At 50.7% G+C, this 26,122-nt stretch overlaps 2 protein-coding genes across 3 annotated transcripts; one reads left to right on the top strand and one right to left on the bottom strand.

The window, feature by feature from the left end:
* Window positions 1-8,875, bottom strand: TATDN3 (TatD DNase domain containing 3). Of its 2 annotated transcripts, none has more exons than XM_049769894.1 (10): window positions 8,772-8,875; window positions 8,154-8,186; window positions 7,666-7,739; window positions 7,140-7,224; window positions 6,416-6,478; window positions 5,578-5,687; window positions 4,891-4,946; window positions 3,274-3,386; window positions 1,334-1,414; window positions 1-238 (listed from the first exon to the last, which is right to left on the bottom strand). In XM_049769894.1, exons 1-10 carry the CDS (start codon window positions 8,835-8,837, stop codon window positions 95-97), a joined length of 825 nt encoding a protein of 274 aa, XP_049625851.1. In that variant the 5' UTR covers window positions 8,838-8,875; the 3' UTR covers window positions 1-94. The 2 variants fall into 2 exon arrangements, with proteins under 2 accessions (XP_049625851.1, XP_049625852.1); XM_049769895.1 differs by having other exon boundaries at window positions 1,334-1,411.
* A 98-nt stretch (window positions 8,876-8,973) lies between these two features.
* Window positions 8,974-20,397, top strand: NSL1 (NSL1 component of MIS12 kinetochore complex). The gene is made up of 6 exons (XM_049769896.1): window positions 8,974-9,190; window positions 11,575-11,659; window positions 13,540-13,670; window positions 15,108-15,162; window positions 18,297-18,364; window positions 18,833-20,397. Exons 1-6 carry the CDS (start codon window positions 8,981-8,983, stop codon window positions 19,082-19,084), a joined length of 801 nt encoding a protein of 266 aa, XP_049625853.1. The 5' UTR covers window positions 8,974-8,980; the 3' UTR covers window positions 19,085-20,397.
* Window positions 20,398-26,122: the final 5,725 nt, after the last annotated feature.

Genomic DNA, 26,122 nt, shown 5'->3' with positions numbered 1-26,122 from the left:
ATGGTCTTTTACTTGGGGTGAGGGGGTTCAGCCACATAGATGCTGGCTCCGTGGATGAGGTGTTCCTTCAGTTTGGGTTTGGGGGACCCCATAGCTATTTCTGGAGCAGTGGCCTCAGCCTGGGAAACAGTCTCAATGCATTCTGTGTAGTGGCATCCAGCACTGTCTCCACAGGGATCCCCTTCACTTGCGCGATGTACTTGGCTGAGACCCAGATGTTGTGGGGCTCATTCCGCACCTGAAACGGCACAGCAGCAGCTTCATGAAGTGGCTAAGACTCCTACTGGAGTGGCAATGGGTAGTGAGAGTGTGGTTGTAGACCCCACACTTGTGGCTACACCAAGGTGAATTTGTGCACTGGAAATCAAACATGTATGCCTGGATCCAGGCTTGTCTCAAGGAGCAGCATCTCCTTAGGACAAGCATATTAAAAGAAGAAAAACAAAAATTTGAGGGCCAGAGAGATAGAATAGTGGCTTGTTAGGATATTTGACTTATATGTAGCTGACCCAAGTTCAATCCCTGGCACCCTATATGGTCCCCGAGCACTGTCAGAGTACAAAGCCAGGAGTAACCCCTGAGTACCATTGAGTGTGACCCCAAAATAAAAACAAAAGAAAAACATTAATTTTTTGATTTGTCATTTTTTAAGGTGATACCCAGTGATGTTCATGGCTTACCCCAACTCTGTACTTAGAAATCACTCCTGGTAGTGCTTGGAGGAACCTATGGGATGCTGAGGATCAAACCTGGATTGGTTACATGCAAGGCAAGTGCCCTCTCCACTGTGCTATCTCTCTGGCCCCAACAAAAATTTCTTCAGCACCTACTATACATACACTGGGCACTATGAGTCCCAATCACCTTATGAGGCACTTGGGAGCATTTAACTTTTTGTTTGTTTTGGGGTCACAATGATGTTCAGGGGTTACTTCAGGCTCTGCACTCACGAATCACTACTGGCAGTACTTGGGGATTCTATAGGCCTCATGCTTGGCAAATACCCTACCTGCTGTGCTCTGGCCCCACATTTAACTTTTTGTCCTCATTTTCAGGGGAGGGCCTGGGATCCATGTGGGCACAAAATTAGGGCAGGGTCAGGGTTTCATGGCTCCAGGATACAGGACCAGTGCCTGTCCTTGTAACCACTGAGCCACACTGATGCCAAGCACAGTGTTTAGAGCAAGTCTATTGAAAAAGGCCAAAGATAAAGGGGATAAGCAGGCCCCAGCCTTATTCCACAGCAGCAACAGCTGTAGCTCAGCCCACCTAGCAGCTCACATGTCAAGTTCAGGCTCCCATATAAGTAATGCAAACACCGGAAATAGCCTACCTGTTTCTCTGGTCCAAGAGCAGGAGCATCTGTTTCTAGACAAATTGAAGATAGAGGTAACTGCTCAACAAGTTTCTGCTTCTTAGAGAAAAGAGAGAGCTAATAAGTTTAAGATACAGAACACAGCTGCAGCAGAAGCAGTTAGTGCATACACAGGTACTCCACACATGCCCGTAACACCCAGGCTCTGAGTCATGACTATGTTCTTATTATCCCACTGTACAGACTGAAGCAGGTGCAATAAGGTACACTTGCAAGGAGGCCTAAAGACAGGGTGGCACAGAGACTCAATTATTTACACATTGGTCCTAGTAGGTCCTGGATTGTGTTGGGTCACAACACACTAGAACAAACTTGAACACCAGACGGTGAGTCCTGAACAATCAGTAATTTGATGGTTTCTGGTTCCTGTCCATTAGAAGTAACTTCTTCCAGCTACAAAAGCAGATCAAGGCCTGCATAGGTTAGGGCTGTACCATAAGCCTACATGCTTCTCCTGCATCATATGGGCACTCATCTGCTGCCAGGTGACTGTTTCATAGGGACTTATTTGCCATTGTTTGCTATAGATATTCCCATTTCCTGGTAGTACATATGAGTAGTAAGTTGATCTTTTTGTTTTTCTTTGTGGGGGGGCCACACTGGCTGTGTTCAGGGGACCCTATGAGGTGCCAGGCATGAAATCAGGACAACCACTGGCAATGCAAGTGACATCCTCTGGTACTCTATTACTGGCCTCAATTTTTGCATTTTGTTTTTGGGTCACTCCTGGTGCTGCACTCAGGAATTACTCCTGGTGGTGCTCAGGGGACCAAATGGTGTCAGAGATTGAACCCAGATTGAGTGCATGCAAGGCACCTGCTGTACTATCACTCCAGCTTTTGTGTGTGTTTTTTGATAAGAACCATTGCCTAATTCAAGTTTTGAATTTTTGTTTGTTTGTTTTGCTTTTCTGGGGCAAGCTCCTGGGCTATTGCTGGTTTGGTGCTCAGAAGACCTTGTGGTGTGTTGGGGACAGAACCTGGGCATCAACAGACAGACACATGCCTACCTTCTGGGCTGTCAGGAGCCCTCTCCTGGGTGGTCATTTTACCTCTTCAACAAGGGCTCTGAGCCAGGAACCTAAGATGAATTTGAGGGGAGCTGGGGTACACTGGCCATACCCAATGTTGTTGAGTTTTTATCATGAACGGGTGCTGGACCTTGTCAAATGCTTTCTCTGCATCAACTGTTATATGATCATGAGTTTCATTTTTTCTTTAATTATTATGGTATATTATGTTGATTGACTTGCATATGTTAAACCATTCTTGTATTCCTGGGATGAATCCTACTTGGTCATGGTGCCATGATTTTTTTGTTTGTTATTTTGTTTGGGGGTCACAACCAGTGGCACTCAGGTAATTCTTCAGGCTCTGCACTCAGGAATCACTCCTGGCAGGCTCAGGGGACCATATGGGACCTAGGTTAGCTATGGGCAAGACAAACACCTTCCTCACTATATTGCTTTGGTTCCACATACACTGGGGGTAGGGGTTGGGGCCATATTCGGCTGCATTTGGGAGACTGCTGCTTTGCGCTCAGAAATCACTCCTGATAGACTTGGGAGACCTTATGGGATTCCAGGGATCAAACCCGGGTTCATCCTGGGTCAGCTGTGTGCAAGGCAAATACCCTACCACTGGGCTAATGCCCTACCACTGCCCCCCCATACTCTTTCTGATGCATTCTTGGATGTTCTCTGCTAGTATTTTGTTGAGGATCTTTGCATCTGTGTTCATTAATGATGTCACTCCCTGCTCTCTCAGAGTACTGAGGTGCTCAGCTTCAGGAGCCATCTCCTTGGCCCACTTAGGCAAATTTGAAAATAAGAACAGTACATGCGCATAGATGAAAACATATGTCTACCTGACAAAGGCTGAAAGGAAGGAATGAGGTACCTGTTGGCTTCTGATGATGGATGGAGGGATGGAGAAGAAGAAGCCAGCTCGGACGCCTTCCATGGCCACGGCCGGTCGTCCATCAAAAGCATGCAGAAGTACTTGGTCGGCACCTCACAAGTCAAAGCAAACCAGAACCTTTCCCTTTCAACTCTGGCACCATTCAGCAGAGTGGAACCCAGAGTCCAGAGTTGCCTTGATGTAAACACAGAGCTCTGGGGCTCACAAAAGTGGAGAAATGCAGTATTCAATAGAATCCCCCCCCAAATTCCCCCAAAACAGCTTCAAAATAAAATTAAATAATACTGAGGGGCTGGAGAGATAGCATGGAGGTAAGGCATTTGCTTTTCATGCAGAAGGACGGTGGTTCGAATCCCAGCATCCCATATGGTCCCCCATGCCTGCCAGGGGCTATTTCTGAGCCAGGAGTAACCCCTGAGCGCTGCCAGGTGTGACCCAAAAACCAAAAAATAAATAAATAAATAAAAATAAATAATATTGAAATACAGATTTTTGTTTTATTTGGGTGACACACCTGTCTGAGCTCAGGGCTTACCCCTGGCTCTGTACTTAGTGATCACTCCTGTTGGGGGTGGAGGGCTCAGGGGCCATTCCTGTTGGGAGTTGGGTATCCCAAAATGAGGTCCCAGGGACCAATATTGGGTCCAACACATGCCCATGCACTGTCCACTGAACTATCTCTCCAGCCCCCAAGAAATACAGATATTTTTGTTATTTTAACTTCTTGAGGCTGGAGTGATAGTACAGCATGTAAGGCACTGGTCTTGCATGTGGATCAAGTTCTATTCCCAGCATTCCATATGGCCCATCGAGTACCACCAAGAGTAATTCCTGGGTGCAGAATCAGGAGTTCAGTCCTGAGTACTACTGGGTATGGCCCCAAAACAACTACCTTCCTTATTCACAGAGGTGATGCACCATGCCATCATTGCTGACTAAGAGGCATGGAAGTCATCACAGGCCTTAGGGAATGCTAGGGGCAGAAATGGGGGCTACTGATAGAGCCAAGAGTCAGAGCTGGTCTCATAAACTACCTTAGGGCAGAGAGACAATAGTAGAAAGGGTACTTTCCTTTTACCCTGATTCACTCCCCAGCATCAGGTATAGTCTCCCAAACCCTGCCAGGAGTAATCCCTGAGCATAGAGACAAGAGTGATCCCTGAACACAGTGGGTATGGCCCAAAACCCCCACCACTTAAAACAATAATTGTAATAATAATAATTAAAAAAAGGAAAATAGGGGCTGGAGCAATATCAGAGAGGCTATGGTGCTTGCCTTGTAACTCAGATTCGAACCCCTGCATCTCATGTTCCCCAAGCCCACAAGGAGTAATTCCTCAGTGCAGACCCAGGAGTAAGCCCTGAGAGTCGCCTGTTGTGGGCTCCCTACCACCACCACCAAAAAAAAAAAAAAAAGTGAAATAATCTCTCTATGTGCTGGAGTAGTAGCACAGTGGGGAAAGCAATTGCCTTGCATGCAGCTGATCGAGGCCCAATCCCCAGCATCCCAAGACCCTCAAGACTCCCAGATAAATCAAGCTCAAACCAAGCTAGTCCACAAGACTGGCAAGTGTTGCCCTTGAACTTGGCTCCTACCTTGCTCCTTTAGTAGGTTGATGGTGGGTCGCCCTGCCGAGCGGGAGTGAACATTTCTGTGCAATAAGAGAAGCCTCATCACTACCTGACCCCAATGATCTTGTTCCATTCTGTGCTCTAGTGACATGACTCAGAGGAAGAGGAGTGTATAGCCTGTCTCAGAAAAGTCTTTTTGTTTTTAGACCATGCCCAGCAATGCCCAGGAGTTACTCCTGGCTCAGAGCTGAGAAATTACTCCTGGCAGGGTCAGGGCACCAAATGGGTGCCAGAACCCAGGTCTGTCATGTGCAAGGCAAATGCCTTCCCCTCTGTGCTATTGCTCTGGTCCCAGAAAAGTCTTTCTCAGTCTTGCTCTCTGTTGGAGTAACCAATTTTCATTCTTTTCAGGATAATTCTTTTTTGTTGGTGCTTGTCAATCACAGACTAGAATTACTTCTGGATTGGTCCCTTACACTACCTGTTTTCCACCCTAAGGAGTGTTCCTTCTCTTCTCAATAAAGACCTTGGGTCTCAGGAAGAAGCTGCTTGTAGTTCATGTTCCACAGCTAGTCTATCGGTCTGCTGGTATTTCTTGCTAGTGAACTTGTGGTGAAATTTTCCTGAACCTGTTTTATTCCCTGCAATCCATTGAGATTGGGGCATGAAGCTTCCACTTCAGCTCTCTACTAACGGACACACTCTACTCACAGGGGCAAGTTGAGTCTTTTGGCCAGCTGGATCTGTCTGATGAACACCTGCTTCTGCTCTTCTTTCTGCTCAGCAGTGCCAGCAAACCTGGGGGAGAAATCGAGTCCAACCTGGCACAAATAAAAAGCAAAACAAAACTGGGGTTAGGTACTGTGACTCCATGGTTTCCCAGGCCACCAATGTGGCATGCAAGGGGTGGGTAATGGAGAGAGGGTGCAAGACACCAGAGGCACCTCACATTTTTTAAGACTTGCAGAAAATTACCAATAAGAGCCACCCCACCACCACCCCAGGGAGATGGCCCAAAGGTTTGATCCCCAGCACCACCAATTCTCAAAAAAAAAAAAAAGGTCAGAGAAAATCAAAACACCACCAAGAGGAAGCAAGGTTTCATAAAATGGCACTGGAGTCACACAGCATGTCCCCATGTTTCAGTATGTCACTATGACACCCGATCAGCCATATGTGAGGCAATGCCCCATCTGCTGTACTGTCTCTCCAGCCCCGTTTTCCACTGTTTTGTTTTGGGGGTGCATCTGGTTGTTCTGAAATTGAATCTGGCACTTCTCTGTGCAAAAATCTGATCCAGGTTTGATGGCTCTTCCCCAACCCTTATCTGCACCTTTTATTTTGGGGGCAAGACATCCTGATTTTGTTTTCAGTTGGGGCCACACCAGAAATTCTAGAGACCACTAGGGCTCCCTCTGATGGTACTCAGGTGCCCCACAATTCCAGGGATGGAATCAGGGCCCTATGCATGCCAGGTATGTGCCCTAGTCCTGAGTTCACACCCCCAGAAGTGGAGTGAGAGTTGCAGGATGGGGTAATGGGCATTTACCTCTCCGATTGCCAACAATTGGTCCTTGTAGTTTTCTATTATAGGTAGAGCTATATCCAAATCCTATAAAAAAAAAAAGAAATAGGGTAGAGGATAGTAGAGAAGGGACTGAAGAGAAATGTGGCCAGTGGCCATCAGGGCTCCTACAGGGCTCACCCTGTCACAGAGACAAGGCCGAACAGAAGTCTTGGCTTCACACGGCCAGGACTACGATCCATGTTCTGATCCAAATGACCTAAGAACTTCCTTCTCTCGAGAACTTTCCTGCTCCTGGGGAAACTGGTGTGTTTTCCAGAATAGCTGGACAGCCTCGGCCTGTGAATGACCTAGTCACACTGCTGATTTTGGAGAGCCCCCAATTCCAGCAGAGAAAAGCCTGCATGCCCATGTGCCTCACCATTTTCATAGGATGCTTCCTAGTCTTGCTCAGCCTTCAGTGCAGATGGTCTAACCCAGAGCCTTACAATGAAAGCCAAGCTTTCTCTTATTTTGGGGAGGAGCCCACATCCAGAAGCACTCAGGGATCAACCTTGTGCCAGGCTGGCCTGTGCAAGGCAAATGCCCCTCCCTCCTCCATTGCTCTGGCCCCAATCTGGCCTCTTTTTCATTCCCAAAGCTCCACCAATATGGACACAAAGGCTATATCAATGCTGTGCCTTGGGAATACAGAGCACTGAGCAGGCGAAAAGGGCCAGGGAGTGAAGCAGCAGCCCTGGACTGGTACCTTCAGTGTGACGCTCCTCTGGTCCTCAGGGGACAGTCCTTGCACAGGGTGTACGCCCAGGCATGGCTGAACAAACCCGTCATACCTAGAGGTGAAGCAGGTGGTGAGACAGCAGGGATAGGGACCTCAGAGCCAGGATAGGACAACTTAAGGCCTTTGACCTGAGTCTGATCCCTGGCACTGCCATGAGCGACTCGAGCACTGCTGAGTGTGGCCCCCAAAAGAAAGCAAAGCAGGGATGAGAACTGAGCAGACACTGCTACACCAAGAGAAAGGTGGGTGGGTTTTTCAGCTTCTCTGGTGCTCTTTGGACTTCACACCTCATGGTGCCAGAGGATATGGGAGAGAGCCTGGGGACCCTCACATGTTCTGTATGTGCTCTACCACCATAGAGCCCAGGCCCCAGTTCCAGGAGAGGCGGTTCCTGGGGACTTCCTGGGGACTGACAGACTCTGACCCAAGCCCAGAAATCCATATCGCGTCCACAACCCAAGCAGCTCCTCCAGGCCTTGTGGACAAGCAGCACCTTTCTGAAAGTTGCATGATCTTCTCAAACTCTCCAGAATGTTCAGCAACTACCACGAGGGCCTTCACGTTGGCCTGAAATCCCAAGAGAGAGAAGAGTGAGGCCTTGAGCCAGAGGAATCCCGGTTTCCAGGATTTAGAGCGTTCTCTGGGTTCAACCTGCAGCACCCTGTAGGGTCCTCTGAACACTGCCAGGGGTTATCCCTGAGCACAGAGCTAGGGTATAACCCCTGAGCACCACTGGCTGTGACAACAAAACCAAACCAAGCAAAATCCAAACCAGAAAAGAGAAGAGAGAGCCCTGCTCAGGCAGGCAGAAAGCAGCATCTGATGAGCTCTAGCTGGAACAACAGCAGGACCATTTGTCAGTATTTCTGGATCCAACAAAGCACACACAGACACACACACAGACAGACAGACACACACACAGCTCGTATTCCATGCAGCTACACACGCACACACAGGAGGCTCGTTTTCCATGCAGCTCACCTGCTTGGCTTTCTCCAGCACAGCTTCCCGGTCCTGCAAAGAGCACAATTCGTTGTCAGGAAGCCCCAAGGGGTGGGATGCTCCACTGTGCATGGGGCTCTAGGATTCAGTTCCAGACACACAGAGAGTAAACTCTGAGCACCAACATGAACATGCATGCTGAGCTGCTGTCTCAAGGAAGAGACAGAGGAACAGGGAGACAGGGACAGAGAGACAGGAATAATGGACGAGGAAGAGCACTGGTGGCAGTGGTAGTGCAGGAGCAGTGAGCCCAGAGTTATGCTTCTAACTCAACGACGACTCCACCCAATGTTTTTTGGGGGACCGACCCATATGGTACCCAGGGCTGACCCCCGGCAGTTTGGGATATGAACCTGCTAGGCCCTGGACTACTCTGTCCCTCCATGCAAAGAATTTGGCTAAATAAGCAAATGATGATGTCTGCTAGTGGACGTCAGACTCCACACACCTGGATAAGTGTTTGCACCCCGCACCCCCATTTTTCTGCCTGCACCAGGCATCTATCTGCCTGGACTTTGCGGGGAGCGGGCAGGGATCGTGGGGTTAGCGGAAACCGGCGCGGGCCTCCCTCTGCACCCGCGGATCGCCCTCACGTACGTGGTCAAACTCGGGGGCGCACAGGTGGCAGTGACAGTCCACGAGCACCGCGCCCAGCTCGCCCATGACTGGGGAGCCCGTCCGGAACCCGGGCGCGGAGGCAGCCGAGGGCGGCGGCGGACTGCTTTTGCCTCCGGACCGAGACCCGCCCCTTCCGGCCAAGGCCCCGCCTCTTCCACTCGGGCCCAGCCCCGCGCGCGCGCGCGAACATGGCGGCTGTCGCGGATCCCGCGCTTACGCTCCCGCCGCGGGACGAGCCTGCGCCCGGCCCCGTCGCCCCCCGGGAGGACCTCCGGGTGCGCTGCACGTCCAGGCGGGCCGTGGCGGCGACGCTGGACCTGTGCGGCCGCTTCGTGCAGCAGCTTGGCGAAGCGCTGCCCGACGGCATCCGGGAGCTGGCGGTGCGGGACGCGCAGTGGGTACGAAGCGCTCTGCCCCGCGCCCCACATCCCGGATTCCGCGCCCACAAATCCCGGACCCGCGCCCCACACCCTGGACCCCAGATCCCGAACCCCAAGCCCCAGATCCAGGATTCCGCACTCCACACCCCGGACCCTGGACCCCAAGCCCCAGATCCCGGACCCCAAGCCCCTGATCCTGGACCCAGCGCCCCACGTCCCGGACCCCAAGCCCAAGATCCCGGACCCCGCACCCCAGACCCCAGACCCCGTGACCCCGACCTCGGACCCCGCGCCCCAGGCCCCGAACCCCACGCTCAACATCCCGGACTCCACGACCCAAAACCCGGACCCCACGCCCCACACCCTGGACCCCAGATCCCGAACCCCAAGCCCCAGATCCAGGATTCCGCACCCCAAGCCCCAGATCCCGGACCCCGCACCCCAGACCCCGTGACCCCGACCTCGGACCCCGCGCCCCAGGCCCCGAACCCCACGCTCAACATCCCGGACTCCACGACCCAAACCCCGGACCCCACGACCCACACCCTGGACCCCGGATCCCAGACCCAGGCTTTTTGGGTCACACCCGGTAGCGCTCAGGGGTTACTCTTGGCTCTATGCTCAGAAATCGCTCCTGGCAGGCTCGGGGGACCATATGGGATGCTGGGATTCGAACCACCGTCCTTCTGCATAAAAGGCAAACCCTTACTTACCTCCATGCTTGCTATCTCTCCAGCCCCAGCCCCAGTATTTCTTACCCCAGATCCCGGAACCCGCTTCCAGGACACCGCTTCCCCCACCCCCTACCCCGGCCCGGCCCCAGAGCTGAGGATTTAACTTCACAGAACTTATGTGTTTTTAGTGATAACAAAATGAACCAAATACACCCACTTTGTAAGGGAAAAAAAGGGAGCAGAAGACAGGAGTAAGCTTCATACATTCACACAACCCCTTTTGGAGCATACACCCTTTACACACATACCTGCCCAGCAAGTGTGAAGCCCCGAGTTACACACACACACACACACACACACACACACACACACACACTGCCCAGAAAGTGTGAAGCCCCGAGTTACACACACACACACACACACACACACACACACACACACACACGTGTGAAGCCCCGAGTTCCATCCCTAGCAGCACATGCACCTGTATACACTCATTTGCCTTAGAAGTCACCTTTCTCCTACCTTAGAGTTTAGGTTTTGTTATTTTCTCCTTTAATCGTTTCAGATGGTACTAAGATGACCTTTCTCAATGGTTTTTGCCAAAAAGTCTTTTAGCATCTATTGATGTTTCTGGAACTGCACATTTGTAATTTTAATAGTCTAATCAAACCTCTCTCATCCTTTCCTTTACTCGGTGATCTGGCCCAGAGAGATAACACAGCGGCAGGGCATTTGCCTTGTATGCGGCAGACCCAGGAGGGACCCGGTTTGATTCCTGGCATTCCATATGGTTCCCCGAGCCTGCCGGGAATAACCCCTGAGCACCGTTGAGTGTGGCCCAACAACCAACCAATAAATAAATAAATAAAGTTTAAAAATAAATAAATACGCCATTGCCCATTCCAGGTAGACAGATCCATGAATGGTTGCTGGCACTTCATAGGTCAGTTAGCACCCGCTGTCTCTTAACTGCCTTTTATTTTATTGGTGGGGGGAGTGTTTGGGTCACACCTGGAGGCACTCAGGGTTACTTCTGGCTCTGTGCTTAGAAATAGCTCCTGGGGGGCCGGGCGGTGGCGCTGGAGGTAAGGTGCCTGCCTTGCCTGCGCTAGCCTAGGATGGACCACGGTTCGATCCCCCGGCGTCCCATATGGTCCCCCAAGAAGCCAGGAGCAACTTCTGAGCGCATAGCCAGGAGTAACCCCTGAGCGTCACAGGGTGTGGCCCAAAAAAAAAAAAAAAGAAATAGCTCCTGACAGGCTTGGGGGACCATATGGAATGCCAGGGATTGAACTCAGATCTATCCTCCATCAGCCATGTGCAAGGCAAACGCCCTACCATTGAGCATTGGCTCCAGTCCCTGAACTGCCTCTTTTTAAAGAGGATTCCATCTCTCAGGCTTCCCTCTCCCTAAATCCCATCCCTAAGGAATGAATTTCACTTTCTTCTGCTTCTATTCCTCCTTTTCTTTGAAACACTCAGCTGTGGCTTGAGTGAAATGAACCAAGCTTTTACCTTTCTCCTTTCCTTGAAGTAGTATGTACTTTCTAAAATCTGCATCCAAGTTTCCTGTATTTCCAATTCTTGGTGGGGAGAGGGGTAAGAAATTGTTTCTTGTAGCCCAGCTGCTACTCTATTCCCTGGATCAGAGCCTGTTACTTTGTCACACCGATGGATTCAGTGTTTCCATTTGTTCTGACTCCTGTGATGTACTTGTCTTGCCAGACCTTCGAAGCAGCTGTGCAGGAGAACGTCTGCATTAATGGGCAGGCCTGGCAGGAGGCATGTGAGGCAGACAGCAGCTTTCAGGGTACGTGCCTCTTTCCTCTTCCTCACCATGCTAGTGCTGGGTTACTTTGCAGCTGGTTTTCTTTTTTCATTTTTGGTTTTTGGGCCACACCTAGTGACACTCAAGGGTTACCCCTGGCTCTGTGGCCTGGGGGGACCATATGGGATGCTGGGGGATCGAACCACAGTTCGATCAGGTTAGCACGTGCAAGGCAAATGACCTACCACCTGCGCCACCACTCCAGCCTCGCAGCTGGTTTTCTTTTTTTTTTTTTTTTTGGTTTTTTGGGTCACACCCGGTAACGCTCAGGGGTTACTCCTGGCTATGCGCTCAGAAGTTGCTCCTGGCTTGGGGGACCATATGGGACACCGGGGGATCGAACCGCCGTCCGTCCAAGGCTAGCGCTGGCAAGGCAGGCACCTTACCTTTAGCGCCACCGCCCGGCCCCTGGTTTTCTTTTGAACTCCAGTTTTGTCCTTTCTTTGGGGCTGCGCCCTATAATGCTAAAGGGATGAGAGTGGCAAGGATTGAACACGGGGCTCCTGTGTGCAAAGCATGTGCTCTAGTCCCATTAGCCAGGGTAGTTGTTGTTTTTGTCTTGATTTGGTTTTGGTTTTGGGCCACATTTGACAGTACACTGGGATCACTCCTGGTGGGTTTGGGGGGCTGGTGAGTGCTGTGGAAGGAAGCAGGTTCTGTTGCCTTCAGGTTAAAGGCTTATAACTCGTGGAGCTGTGGGTTTGAAAGAGCAAATTACTTGTTTGGCTGTCAAATCCACTGAACCTGGCTGAACGTTACCGGGTACAGTTCTGTAGTTTCATCACTAGGTGGCGCGAGGCAACCAACCTCCTGCCTGAAGCAGATTTTAGCTGGTTGAAGCTGTTGGTGAATTAATGCCATTTTTTCTTTCAGGCCAACTTAACTTTTATAATGGACATGTGTAAATGGAGGGAAGACCACTAAATGAGTATTCAGTTTTCAAGTGAGAAGTGGTGGGCAGAGATGGTACAGAGAGTGAGGTGATTGCCTTGCACCGCTGGCTGATATGGGTTTGGTTCCCAGCACCTTGACCACTGCTAGGAGTGGTCCCTGAGCACTGAGCCAAGAGTCATCCCTGATATTATGCTGAGTGAAATAAGTCAGAGGGAGAGAGATAGACACAGTATAGTCTCCTTCATCTATGGGATTTTAGAAAAATAAAAGACATTTTTGCAATAATTCTCAGAGACAAAGAGAGGAGGGCTGGAAGGTCCAGCTCACGACACGAAGCTCACCACAAAGAGTGGTAAATGCAGTTAGAGAAATAACTACACTGAGAACTATCATAACAATGTGAATGAATGAGGGAAGTGGAAAGCCTGTCTAGAGTACAGATGGGGGTGTGATGGGGAGGAGGGAGGTTTGGGACATTGGTGGTGGGAATGTTGCACTGGTGAAGGGGAGTGTTCTTTACATGACTGAAATCCAACTACAATCATATTTGTAATCAAGGTGTTTAAATAAAGATATTAATTTAAAAAAAAGAGTCATCCTGAACATAGAAGGTATGGAACACCACCTGCCCCCTAAGAGACAATTATAGTTCCTTCACAAGTAGGCCTTTGTCTACTGGACTTGATTTTTGTTTTGGTAGTTTCTGGTTTGGGGGCCACACCTGTTCTCTGCGCTCAGGCATCACTCTTGGCAGTGTTCAGGGGATCTTCTAGGGTGCTGAGAATCGTACCCAGGTCAGCCACGTGCAAGGCAAGTACCTGCTTCTATACTATCTAGCCAGCCCTGTTCTGTTTTCTAAATGTGTTACATTTGCATGGGGATTATATGCCAGTTTTGAAACAGTCTTGTTTTTGTGTGTGTGGTTTATTTTTTGTTTTGAAACTGTTTTTATTCCCCCCTTGGAATAGATTCTGATATCAAAGTACTTGAAGATCAGTTTGATGAAATCATAGTAGACTTAGCCACAAAGCGTAAGCAGTATCCCAGAAAGATCATCGAATGTGTCATCAAAATCATAAAAGCAAAACAAGAGATTTTGGTAAGATAATTCCCTTAGTGGGAACAAATTGTATGTCTCTTTTAGTACAGTCCAACAGTGATGAGGGACTGAGAGACAGTGCAGGGGCTAGTACTTGCCGAGCATGCTGCAGAGCCCCGAGCCATTTTCCTAGAGATGACAGAAGTTGTCTTGACTGTCTGAGTCATGCCCAGCCCTGCTGGACCCTGTAGCATCAACTGTATCATCTTTGGGATGACCCATGACCCTGCTGCTTTCTCAGACAAGCTGCTGTGGATGGGACTTCCGAGTCCCAGGACCCATTTGGAAATGGCCTGCTGAGGCGGTGTCTGTTCGGAACATGACCACTAGCCTGTACCTTATGCACCAGGTTTCTTTCTTTTCTTTTTTTTTTTTTTTTGTTGTTATTATTGTTGTTGTTTTTTTGGGCTACACCCGGTGACATTCAGGGACCACTCCTGGCGATGCGCTCAGAAATCGCTCCTGGCCTGGGGGAAGAAATGGGATGCGGGGATCAACCCACAGTTTGTTCTAGGCCAGCACATGCAGGGCAAACGCCCTACCGCTTGTGCCACTGCTCCAGGCCCTATGTGCCAGATTTCTGTGCCTTTAATCACTTTATGGATTTTCTTTTTTTGGACATACCCGGTGACGCTCAGGGGTTACTCCTGGCTATGAGCTCAGAAATCAATCTTGACTTGGGGACCATATGGGACACCGGGGATCGAACCAAGGTCCTTTCTGGATATGCCCCATGCAAGGCGAACACCCTACCGCTATGCTATTGCTCCGGCCCCTCATTTGTTGGATTTAGTTCATGTTTCCTTCTGGTGTTATTTCTTCTCTTCTGCAATGGGTGGCTTTGTGATAAAGGGACCTTTCAGGTTTCTATTCTCCAAAGGGTCTTTTTCCCTCCCTTTCCTGCAGGTTTCAGGAACTGTTTCTTACAATGACATGGTTTTTTTGTTGTTGTTTATTTGTGGGGTTATTTTTTTGTTTGTTTTTGGGCAATGCCCAGTGACACTCTTGTTACTTCTGGCTCTGCACTCAGAAATTACTTCTTTCTTTTTTTTGGGGGGTCACACCTGGCAGCACTCAGGGGTTACTCCTGGCTCTATGTTCAGAAATCGCACCTGGCAGACACAGAGGACCATATAAGATGCCAGGATTCGAACTACCGACCTTCTACATGAAAGGCAAATGCCTTACCTCCATGCTATCTCTCCAGCCCCCAGAAATTACTTCTGACAGGTTCAGGGGACCATATGGGATGCCGGGAATCAAACACAGATTGGTCACATGCAAGGTGAATGTCCTCCCTGCTGTGCTGTTGTTTCGGCCCCTGTATTTTATTTTAATTGTCATGAATTACTATGCTGAAAATGTGTAGTCTTGTTAGCTGAGGACTGTGTGTGCCAGGCCCTGAGGCTCACTCAGACCCACTGTGTTTCCCTTCAGAAGCGCTACCAGCCTGTGGTGCACCCTGCAGACCTGACCTTGCAGCCTGACCCAGGTGAGTCCTTCCTTGCACGCCCAGTCTGTGTGGGACCTTGGCCCCCCAGTTTACCCTGCTGCCCTCTCAGCTCCTGGGGAGATCTCAGAACCCTTTAGATCATGGAGCAGTGGTTAGGGTCAGACTGTGTTTCCGCTGTCCTGAGAGCACCCCACTCTACCTCATCTGGTCTCAGGGCTTCCTCTGCACTGCAATGGGTGTGTAGTACTATCCTCTGGGTTAACTGAGTACCTTATACCTTATACTAAGTCTTCTGACCCTTGATGGGCATTTCAGGAACCTCCAACCTGAGTGCCATATTGACATCACTTTTTCTGGGCCATATCAGGGATGCTCAGTGCTTGGGTGATCAGACTGATGTTGGCTGCATGCAAGATAAATACCTCACTCACCCACTCCTTCCAGCCCCTCTGAAGTTTTGACGGGCCTCTTTGGGTATTGAATGCACAAGAACTTTTCTGAAGGAAGGCTCCTTCCTGCCCTGGGCAGTGGGCGTCAGCAGGATAGACAATCTCTTCTCTCCTGTCACAAGCGTTGGGGTCTTTGAGTGCCTTCTTGGTGGGGCTGCTGGAGTCATCAGCATCATTACCATACCTTTAAGGGATTTTTGTGGTATTTCTGTTTGTTGTCTTTTTTTTGTTTTGGCACACCCAGGAATGAGTCTGCTCAGGGATCACTCCTTTTTTTGTTTGTTTGTTTTTGGGCTACACCCAGTGATGCTCAGGGGTTACTCCTGACTATGCACTCAGAAATTGCTCCTGGCTTGGGAGACCATATGGGATGGTGGGGAATCAAACCACTGTCCATCTTAGGTCAGCTGCGTGCAAACACTCTACCACTGCACCACTGTTCTGGCCCCATTTTGGGATCACTCCTTTACTCAGGGCTTGCCCCTGGCTTTGTGCTTGTGGCTCACTACTCCTGGCTCTATACTTGGATAATTCCTGACTCAGCTCAGATCTCACTCCTGATGCTGCTTAGGGATCACTCCTGGGGTGACTCTGGAAACCCTACATATATGTAGTGCTGGGATTTGAACCTGTGTCTACCATAAGCCAGACAAATTCCCAGTGTACCTGCAGCACCATGTCCACTTTTCTTGGGTCTCTACTTTTCTTAGTTGGTAGTGGGAGCACTGGGCACTGTGCTGCCTCCATGCCAAGCTTGCGGCTCACTCAGCTCTTTTTATTCAAGAGTGTCTGCTTCAGGCGTCTGGTGTCTCTTTCCTGTTGCTGCCTCTCCTTCCTGTCTGGCCCTTTGTGGTCACTGCCTGCTGGCCCCTGAGGGTCCCAACCGCAGGCATGTAGGGTCAGCATCCCTCTCCAAGACTGGACACCGCCACTTGGCACTCCAAGTTAGCAGGCAGCGGACCCAGACCCAGTCATGGCTTGATAAGTCTGGGCTGCGATGATCCTCAGGGCACCAGCTGTCATTCTTAGGCTCATCCCTCAGTGCTCAGGACAGGCCCCAAGGCTTGGGTATAGATACCAGGTGGCAAGGGTAAGTGCCTGGGAACCCTCATACTCAGTGAAGGGGCTGGGCAGTGTGCCCCAGCAGAAGTTCCTGCAGAGATCTGAGGAGGTACAGACTTTTCTGGATAGCACAGGATTTGCTCTGTCCCCCCAGCTTCATGACATCACCCTGGTCCTTGGAGACACCCCAGAGGGTAGTGGGGCTCAGCAGTCAGACCCTGCATATACAGGGTGTTTGGGCCAAGTTGGATGCACAACTGAGTCAGAGTGATGGACCCAGTCAAGGTGCAGAACAAGTCAGTGTATAGGACCCAGTCGGGGTACAGGACTCAGTCAATGTGAAGGACCCAGTCAGGGTGCAGGATCCAGCCAGGGTACAGGACTCAGTCAGAGTGAAGGGCCCAGTCAGGATTTAGGGCAGAGTTAGTGCAGGACTTAGTCGGGGTGCAGGATCCAGTCAAGGTACAGGACTTAGTCGGAGTACAGTACTTAGTTGAGGTACAGGACCCAGTCAGGATACAGGACTCCATTGGGGTGTGGGGCAAAGTCGGGGTGCAAGACCCAGTTTCTTCCTCCTGTGGCCAGCTTGTGACCCGAGTTGGGCGCTGAGTATTGGTTACTCAATCTTTCGATTCCACTTTTCATTTCCCTGTGCTGGAGAAAGAGAGTGACCAGGAAAGACCAGTGCTCAGAGGGTCTCACTTCCACATTTCTGGGGTACAGCCTCAGTTTATAAATATCCTGCTGTCTGCTTCCGGCACCATGGGCCTGTTTGTCCATCAGATTCTATAGTGCTAGTTGGAGTAGGCCCTGCTTCCAGGGTCTCTGTATATTGAGGGGTTCTTGGAGATGGGGTGAATCCCCCTTCCCCCTTCACATAGTTGGCACTGACAGAGCTGTTTTGATCTTCAGAAACTTGATCTTATGGTCCCCCAATTGAACCTGCAGATTCGGGCAAACTCGGGCAGGGCCAAGGTGAAGCTGGGCATAGACCTGTTTCGGCTGTGCTCTGAGTCTCAGCCACATCGCCCCCTGGAAAAACCAACCGACAGTGACCAGAGAGAGCTCACATAAACAGAGCATACAAGGGCCTGGGGCTCAGTCTCACACAGCAGGGTTCCCTGAGATCATACCTTGTTTATCTGCCTCCAAATTCCCCAGCTAACATGCCTGGCAGGAACATAGTAGCAAGGGTAGGTTTGGTGGGAATTAGAGAAGCACCAAGGAAGGACAGAAGAAAAATGTCACAGGTGTCTCCCCATAGTCTTCACCAGGCCCCTGCAAAGCAGCTGGTTGCACAGGCCAAGTTAAAGGTCTTTTTTCATCTGTTAATTTGGATGCAGGTCCCAGCCCTGGCCTGCCTGTGTGTGTCAGGTTCTGTCCTGGGCACACCAGCCCAGCCTAGTCCACTTTCAGTAGGGGCTTAGAGCTGAGGGGCACATCGGTGTAGGTATTCTATTGGGCACAGCCCCTGCTACTGAGGACAGAGCCATTTCCTGCCCCCATGGATGTCTCTGGCCGTCACTGCCAGTTTCTCCCAGAGACAGTTCCCCATACAGGTGCTGAGATCAAGCTAAAGCCCAAGTGCTGGCTGGCCTGGGCAGATGTTGCCAGTCCATATCCAGTCAGGGACTGATCTTGCGATTGCTGCTTTCCCTGTAGCCTCGAGGATATTAATACTGGAGCGCCGAGGAGAAACAGTGGCACAGGAGATTGGTGAGGCCATGAAGGTAAGGCTGGGGCAGGCCTCAGGTGGAACTTGGGGACCAGGGCCAATATACTGCTGAGGAGCTCACAGGACCTCGAAGCACAGCTCACAGCACCCAAGGCCTGCAGGATTTCCCAAGAGCTCTGTCAGTATTGACTGAGCCCCAAGAGATGAGATACCATCCATAGGCTGCAGGCCATGCTTCTTACATGGTCAGGGAGTGACTGGGGTCCGGCCCCTGAAACCCTCATTTACTGAGGGCAGTAGGGACTCAGCTCCTCGAGTCTGCACCCCTGCCATGCACTGCCTCTGTCCTACTCCTGTTCCTGCCCAGTGCTGCCCTGCCCTACTCCTGCTGCTCTTATTTTCCCCCACCCCGGCACTGGGAGACTCCCGCATTCCCTTTCAAGAGGATTTCTCTAATATAATCTGGGGTGTACCCCATGGGGGTCCCAGTCTGGTGCCAAGTGCCCTGTCCCACTGTTTGCAGGCCCTGCCCTTGCTGATCAAGCAGGGAGAAGGCTTTTCCCAGGTTCTGAAGATGCAGCCACGGATCCATCTGCAGCCGGTGCACCAGGAAGTTTTCTCAGGTTCTTCTGGGCCAAAGCAGTTGGAGGCGACGCCCCCCGAGGCCATCGCCCGCAAACCCTCCGACCTGGCACTGCCGCGCAAGAGGCCTGCCAGCTCCCCACAGCGCAAGCCCTACCCGCTGCGGCCCAGGCAGATCCCACTGGACACCTGAGTGCAGTTGGGTGACAAGGGCAAGCAGCCTCTCTAGGCATTGCAGTGCCAGGATTGGATGCAGAGCCTCATCCCTGCAAGCCACATGCTTGATGGCCCAGCCTCATCCCTTGGGAGGGAGATGGGCATTAGACACCCTCGCCCCAAATGCTTGGGGGCTGAGGGCTGCCATTTAGTACTGAGGGTAAAGCCAGCAAAGACTGTGACCAGTTCTTCTGGTCATTTCCGACAGGTGTGTGACCTCTGCTTTCCTGGGTTCTTGCCTTGCTGTGGTCAAACTGATGGATACTTTGACTCTTCTCTTCACTTTTCACCGCCCCCTGCTAGTGCTGGCCACAGACCTACTGACCTCGGCTACTTCACACATGGAATAGTGACAGACCTGGCCTTGTCTGGGGGTCTGGCAACATGGGGGCCCCGTAGCCACCATGGGGGAGGGTTCCTGTATGTAGCAACCCCTGCAGCCAAGTAGTCTCTTTCAGAAAATCCTGCTAATTTCTTGTTTTATGGGACAAAGCAGACTACAGCTGTTCAAGACATCAAATGTTTGTAGCCTATTTCTTGCTCACACTTGCCAAGAATTTTCAACTTTTCAATGTAATTTGAAGATGTAAGGTTTGGTCTCTGTGCAGCCAATGCTCAAGCCATGTACTCAAGGATCACTTCTGGCCGTGCTTGGGTATGCTGGGGTCTGCCTCGAGTAAGGACAGTGCCCTCCCCTGTACTGTCTCTTCAGACTTGGATGGAATGCTTCCTTTCAAGAGCCTGAGAGAGCACTGAGCAGGGACCAAGACACACACCCAAACCTCCCCCAGTTTACTTCTCAGATCTCGCTGTTTGTTGATGATGCTGACAGCTAAATCGACTTTAACACATCCAGTCAGATCATGGAGGGTCATTCTGAGCTGTCCTTTCCTGTGAGGTCTCTCCTGGGCCCATGAAGCCAGATCCAGAGAAAGTTCTAGACTAGCCACCTCTACTGCTCCCATGGGCACAACCATGGTTACTTCGAGGCTGTGGGGGTATGGAGGCTGGATATTCCTGAACATCCAATTAGTTGTGTCCAGGGTCCTACATTCCTCCTGGCAGGAGGCCCCTCAGAGCCAAAGAGCCCCAAAGCCAGGTCATTGGGCCCAACTTTGTCCCCCACAGTTCATGCCTAGAACCTAGTGTTTTATGAGCTTGGGTCACTGATCAGTCTGTATCTCAGAGGCAGAAGAATCTCTGCTGAAAGCTGTTCTGGACTGTGGAATACTGTGACTATAACACAGTGCTGGCTTGTTAGTACTGTAAAATTCTGTGTGCAGTTTTTCACTTCAAATGCCTTCACATGGGGCCAGAGAGATAGCATGGAGTAAGGCGTTTGCCTTGCAGGCAGAAGGTCGATGGTTCGAATCCCAGCATCCCATATGGTCCCCCGAGCCTGCCAGGAATAACCCCTGAGCACTGCCAGGTTTGACCCCCCCCCCTAAAAAAAAGATGCCTTTACATAACAGAATTGTTGGTTCTACTACATCCAGTGGTTGCAGCATGATCTCAAAGGATCTCTGAGATACACCTCCATGCAGGTTCTTGTCTAAAATAGGCATGCTGAGTCAGCACACTAGCACTGTCTTGGGTTTCACTGAAATATTTCAGCCAAGAGAAGAAGAGTTGGGGAGTCTGGGTTCAACTCCACCTACCGCCAAAAGAAAAGGGGGGGGGCAGAGAGATAGCATGGAGGTAGGGCATTTGCCTTGCATGCAGGACAGTGGTTCAAATCCCAGCATCCCCTATGGTACCCTGAGCCTGCCAGGAGCGATTTCTAAGCATAGAGCCAGGAGTAACACCTGGGCCTCAAATGGGTGTGCCCCCCTCAAAAAAAAGGCCAAGCTCTAGGATTCCTGCACTGCCTGCCCCATGTCTCCATCAAGGACCCCTCATACCTTAGCTTTCCTGCTTGGTGCCTCCACTGGAGTATAAGCTGTTGTGGTTTTTATTCTGCCTGCCAGTACCTAGAACGTGGGGGGTGGGGAGGAGAGCGCTGGGCCATGCCTCAACTTTCCTTCTCCGTTTCTTTTCTGAGAAAGAGCAGTGAAAGCGCCGTTAAAGACCAGTTTTACTCAGAAACACCCAGGGGAAAGAGCTCTGGTTTCTCGCCAAATGAATCACAGAGGAATCAGTCTCAGTCTTGTTCCCTCATGGGGTCCCCATGAGGATGAAGTGGAGAGGAAATGCAGCTGTGAGGACAACAGTAGGAAGAACAGTGAGAATGTCTACTGCAGGGGAAAAAAACAGCAGTTGGGGAGTGAGGGCTCTCTAGATCCCCAGAATGTGCCCCTCTTCCCGCACTGCCAGGAATGATCCCCGAGCACTGTCCAAAAGGGACCCAAACAAACCAAGACCAAGAATCAAGACAGGTGTGGTGAGTTGGAGGAGACTGTCCAGAGTAACCGGCAAGACAACAGGACAGGACTTGAAGTTGGAATGTCTTAGAGTGCAGTCAAACAGGGCAGGGGTGGCCTAGTAATCAGGCACAAAACCTGGCCCCTCCCCTAACACCACACACAGCAAAGCAATTTTTTTGTTTATTTGGGGGGCCCACAACTGGCGGCACTCGGATTACTCCTGCCTCTGCACTCAGAAATCACTCCTGGTTCAGGAGAACACATGGGATGCCAAGGATCAAACTGGCATTCATCCTTGGTCAGCTTCGTGCAAGGCAGATGCCCTACCAATGTGCAAAAATTTTAATTTTTTGATTTGGTTTTGTTTTGGGACCACAGCCAGTGGAGCTCAGGGTTTACTCCTGACAGGCTTGGGGGACGCTATGGGGTGCCAGGAATCAAAACTGGGCCAGTCATGTACAAAGCAAATGCCCTCCCCACTGTGCTATCACTCTGGATTCAGCAAAGCAAATTGTTTTGGGGGCTACATCTGGTGGCACCTGGATTACTCCTGGCTCTCCACTGGGAAGTCAATCCTGGCAAATTTGGGGAACCAATTGCCAGAGATCAAACCAGGATTGGCTGTATTTAAGGCACATGCATGCCATCTCCACTGTGTTATCACTTTGGCCCCAGCAAAGTAATTTTAAAAAGCAAGTGCCTTGGTCTGGGGCACTCTTGAGGTCAAGCTGCATCTGGGGGTTGCCACGGGGAAGTCTCGGATTCTTTTTTTTTTTGGTTTTTGGGCCACACCCAGCAGCACTCAGGGTACTCCTGCCACTTCACTCAGAAATAGCTCCTGTCAGATTCAGGGGACCCTATGGGATGCCCAGGGTCAAAGCCAGGTCGGTCAATGCAAACGCCCTACTCCAGAAGTCTAAGATTATTGTTTGGTTTTGGTTTTGGGGTCATACCTGGAATTGCTCAGGGGTTACCCCTGGCTCTGTGCTCAGAAGCCACTCCTGTCAGGCTGAGAGGACCATATAGGATGCTGGGATTTGAACCAGGGTCCATCCTGTGTTGGCTGTGTGCAAGGCAAATGCCTTACTGCTGTGCTATCGATCTGGCCCAGTCTTAGATATTTTTTCTTTTAATTTTTGGGTCACACCCGGCAGCGCTCGGGTTACTCCTGGCTCTACGCTCAGAAATCGCTCCTGGCAGGCTCAGGGGACCATATGGGATGCCGAGATTTGAACCGCCATCCTTCTGCATGCAAATGCCTTACCTCCATGCTATCTCTCTGGCTCCAGTCTTGGATTTTTGATGAGCCTTTAGGAGTCCCATCAGCCCTCCTGGGGTTCTCCTTTTCTGATGGGTTTTACCCTTTTCTGGGTGGTGTCTCAGTTTCTCCACCTCCAAAAAGCTCTTGATTTTCATAGCAGAGGGGTGTGATTCCCCAGGCCTTTGGGCTACTTCAGAGCTAGGCAGTTTCATCTTCATTTTACATTTTCTACTAAAATCTCTTTCCTGAAACTTCCCATCTACTGCAGAGGTAGGTGCCCCCTGCTAACCCACAGCCCCTCACTCTGATGTGACCAGACTTTCCCTTCTCCCCTACTCCCCCTTTGTGGCTGGGGTTCTCATGCCCTTGATTGTGATGCCGGACTCAAGCAGCCACCCTTCTAGATCATATGGTGCTCATGCGGTGGTGCTGGGATCGGATTTGCTGCCTCACACTCGAAAGCTGAGCACTTAAGCATTGAGTCCCCTCTCAGAACCCTAGCTTTGAGTCCCCCCAGGTACCCTAGCACTGATCCCCCTGAGCATGCTAGTGCTGAGCCCCCCCCAGTACCCTACTGTTGAATCCCTCTAATCACCCTAATGTTGAGTCTCCCCATCATTCATGCTTGTGATTTCATTCACTTATCTATTTGGGGGTCATGCCAGGTAGGGCTCTGAGGCTGCTCCTGACTCTGTACTTGGGGGTTGACCCCACCCCCACCCAGGGAACCATATAAAGTGTGTGTGATCTCATCAGGCCCATGGAACCATCTCCCTGCCCCCATGCTTAACAATTTTCTAAATATATTTTATTATATTAGGTTTGGGGCCATACCCAACTGTGCTCAGGACTTCTTCCTGAATCTGTACTTGGGGTACTAGCTCCTGCTGGAGCTTGGGGTTGCTAGGAACTGAGACCAGATCAGCTGTATCCCTGATACCCCAAGTATGCAAGGCAAATAAATCTCTGCTGCACTATTGCTTCAGCCCCTGGCTGGTAATATATATATATGCACACATATATATACATATATTATATATTGGCCCTACCCAAATGTACTCAGGAATTACTGCTGGTAGTGTTCAGAGGACCATAAATATGGGATGCCAGGGATCAAATTCTGGTTGGTCGCATGCAAGACAAGACAAACACCCTCTCAATTGTGCTATTGCTCTGGCCCTGTTTTTATTTTTTGTTTTGTTTCGTTTTAGTTTTTGGGTCACACCTGGCAGTGCTCGGTTACTCCTGGCTCTATGCTCAGAAATTGCCCCTGGCAGGCACAGGGGACCATATGGGATGCCAGGATTCGAACCACCAATCTTCTGCATGAAAGGCAAATGCCTTACCTCCATGCTATCTCTCCGGCCTCGGCCCTGGTAATTTTTAAAGATGGGAAGTATTCTATCCCAATGAAAAGGCTGTTTTCTAACCTGTTGCTTCGCTATTCACATATAATTGAATATTTTTGTTGCCTACATTTTTTCCTTAAGAATGTTATTATGGGCCCGGGCGGTGGTGCTAGAGGTAAGGTGCCTGCTTTGCCTGCGCTAGCCTTGGACGGACCGCGGTTCGATCCCCCGGTGTCCCATATGGTCCCCCAAGCCAGGAGCGACTTCTGAGCGCATAGCCAGGAGTAACCCCTGAGCATCACCGGGTGTGGCCCAAAAACCAAAAAAAAAAAAAAAAAAAAAAAAAAAAGAATGTTATTATGAGGGCCCGGAGAGATAGCACAGTGGCGTTTGCCTTTGGAGCAGCTGATCCAGGACCAAAGGTGGTTGGTTCGAATCCCGGTGTCCCATATGGTCCCCCGTGCCTGCCAGGAGCTATTTCTGAGCAGACAGCCAGGAGTAACCCCTGAGCAGTGCTGGGTGTGGCCCAAAAAAAACAAACAAAAAAAATGTTATTATGAGAGGCAGAAGTGGTGGCGCTAGCTGTAAGGCATAATAGCCTGCCAGGAGCTATTTCTGAGCACACAGCCAAGAGTAACCCCTAAGCGTCAAACAGGTGTGCCCCCCAAAAAAAAGAATGTTATTATGAGGGGTCAGAGTGATAGTACAGTGGGGAAGACACTTTCCTTGAACATGGCCTATCCAGGTTTGATTCCTGGCATCCCATAGGGTCCCCCACTCTCCTCCAGAACTGATTCCTGAGCTCAGAGCCAGCAGTAATTGCTGGGTGTGACTCAAAAACCAAAGGAAGGGGCCAGCGAGATAGTATGGAGGTAAGGCGTTTGCCTTGCATGCAGAAGGACAGTGGTTCGAATCCCAGCATCCCATATGGTCCCCCAAGCCTGCCAGGAGCAATTTCTGAGCATAGAGCCAGGAGTAACCCCTGAGCGCTGCCACGTGTGACCCAAAAAAAAAAAAAAAAAAAAAAGGAAAATTATTATGAGGGGACTAGAGCAATAGTACAGCAGGTAGGCCAGTCGACCACCAGGAATGATTCCTGAGCACAGAGCCAAGAGTAAACCCTGAGCACTGGCGCGTATGGACCCCACCAATGAAACCAAAGTTATGTGCTTTTGGTGCATGTTTTGAGTGTGTTCACCGTCTTCCAGGGTAATTTCCAGAAGTAGGACGACTCAGCCAGAAGTATCTCCCTAGAACTGACTCACCTCCCCAGGTCACAAAGGACCACAAGCAAGAGAGGGTCCCTCAATCCAGCATTGAATCTACCCTTTTGCTAATTTGGTTTTCAGATCCGTTTCCTGATTGTCCCTGGTCTGGTGACCTGGAGCTGGCTCTGCTAGCCTTCCTGGCCTGTAGCTGCATCAGATACTTGAACCCACTTAGCAGGCTGCTCCACCAGACTGTCCTCAATCCTGGGTGCAATCACCCCCACCTCAGGGCGTCAGGATTTTTACTCTTGTGTCTATTTTCTGACCCATCCCAGGGTGTGTGAGGTATAAACCATGACCTTGGTTCCACATTCAGATTTGTCTTTGTCTGGGGCCGCAGCCATGGTGCTGTAAATGGAACTGGGATCCTCCACATACAAGTACTGTCTCCCCTGCTCCGCTCTCTCCTGTTCCGTCTCTCCTGCGTGGTCTCTTTGCCCTACCCACTCCACTTCTTTAAAATGTGTACGAGTTTACTGAGAATCTTCAGCTGATCTAGCAGGAAGAAACGCTGAATAAGTATCTGAATTCGTGTCTGGGGTACGTGGAGGTGGGGTTCCCCGCTCTATGGGCACAAGAGGCCCGCACAGCTCCCGGGGTTTAGAAAGTGTCTTCCCCAGAGCAGGAAAAGGTCAAGTTGCTCAGCGAGAGGCCAGAGTGCCCTGGAGTTTCCCTGCGCGCGCGTGCGTGCGTGTGTGTGTGTGCGTGTGTGTAGTGTGTGTGTGTGTGTGTGTGTGTGTGTGTGTGTGTGTGTGTGTGTGTGTGTGTTGGAGG

The sequence above is a fragment of the Suncus etruscus genome, chromosome 3, assembly GCF_024139225.1.
Source record: "Suncus etruscus isolate mSunEtr1 chromosome 3, mSunEtr1.pri.cur, whole genome shotgun sequence".
NCBI lineage: Eukaryota > Metazoa > Chordata > Mammalia > Eulipotyphla > Soricidae > Suncus > Suncus etruscus.
This window is presented reverse-complemented; position numbering and strand designations above follow the sequence as displayed.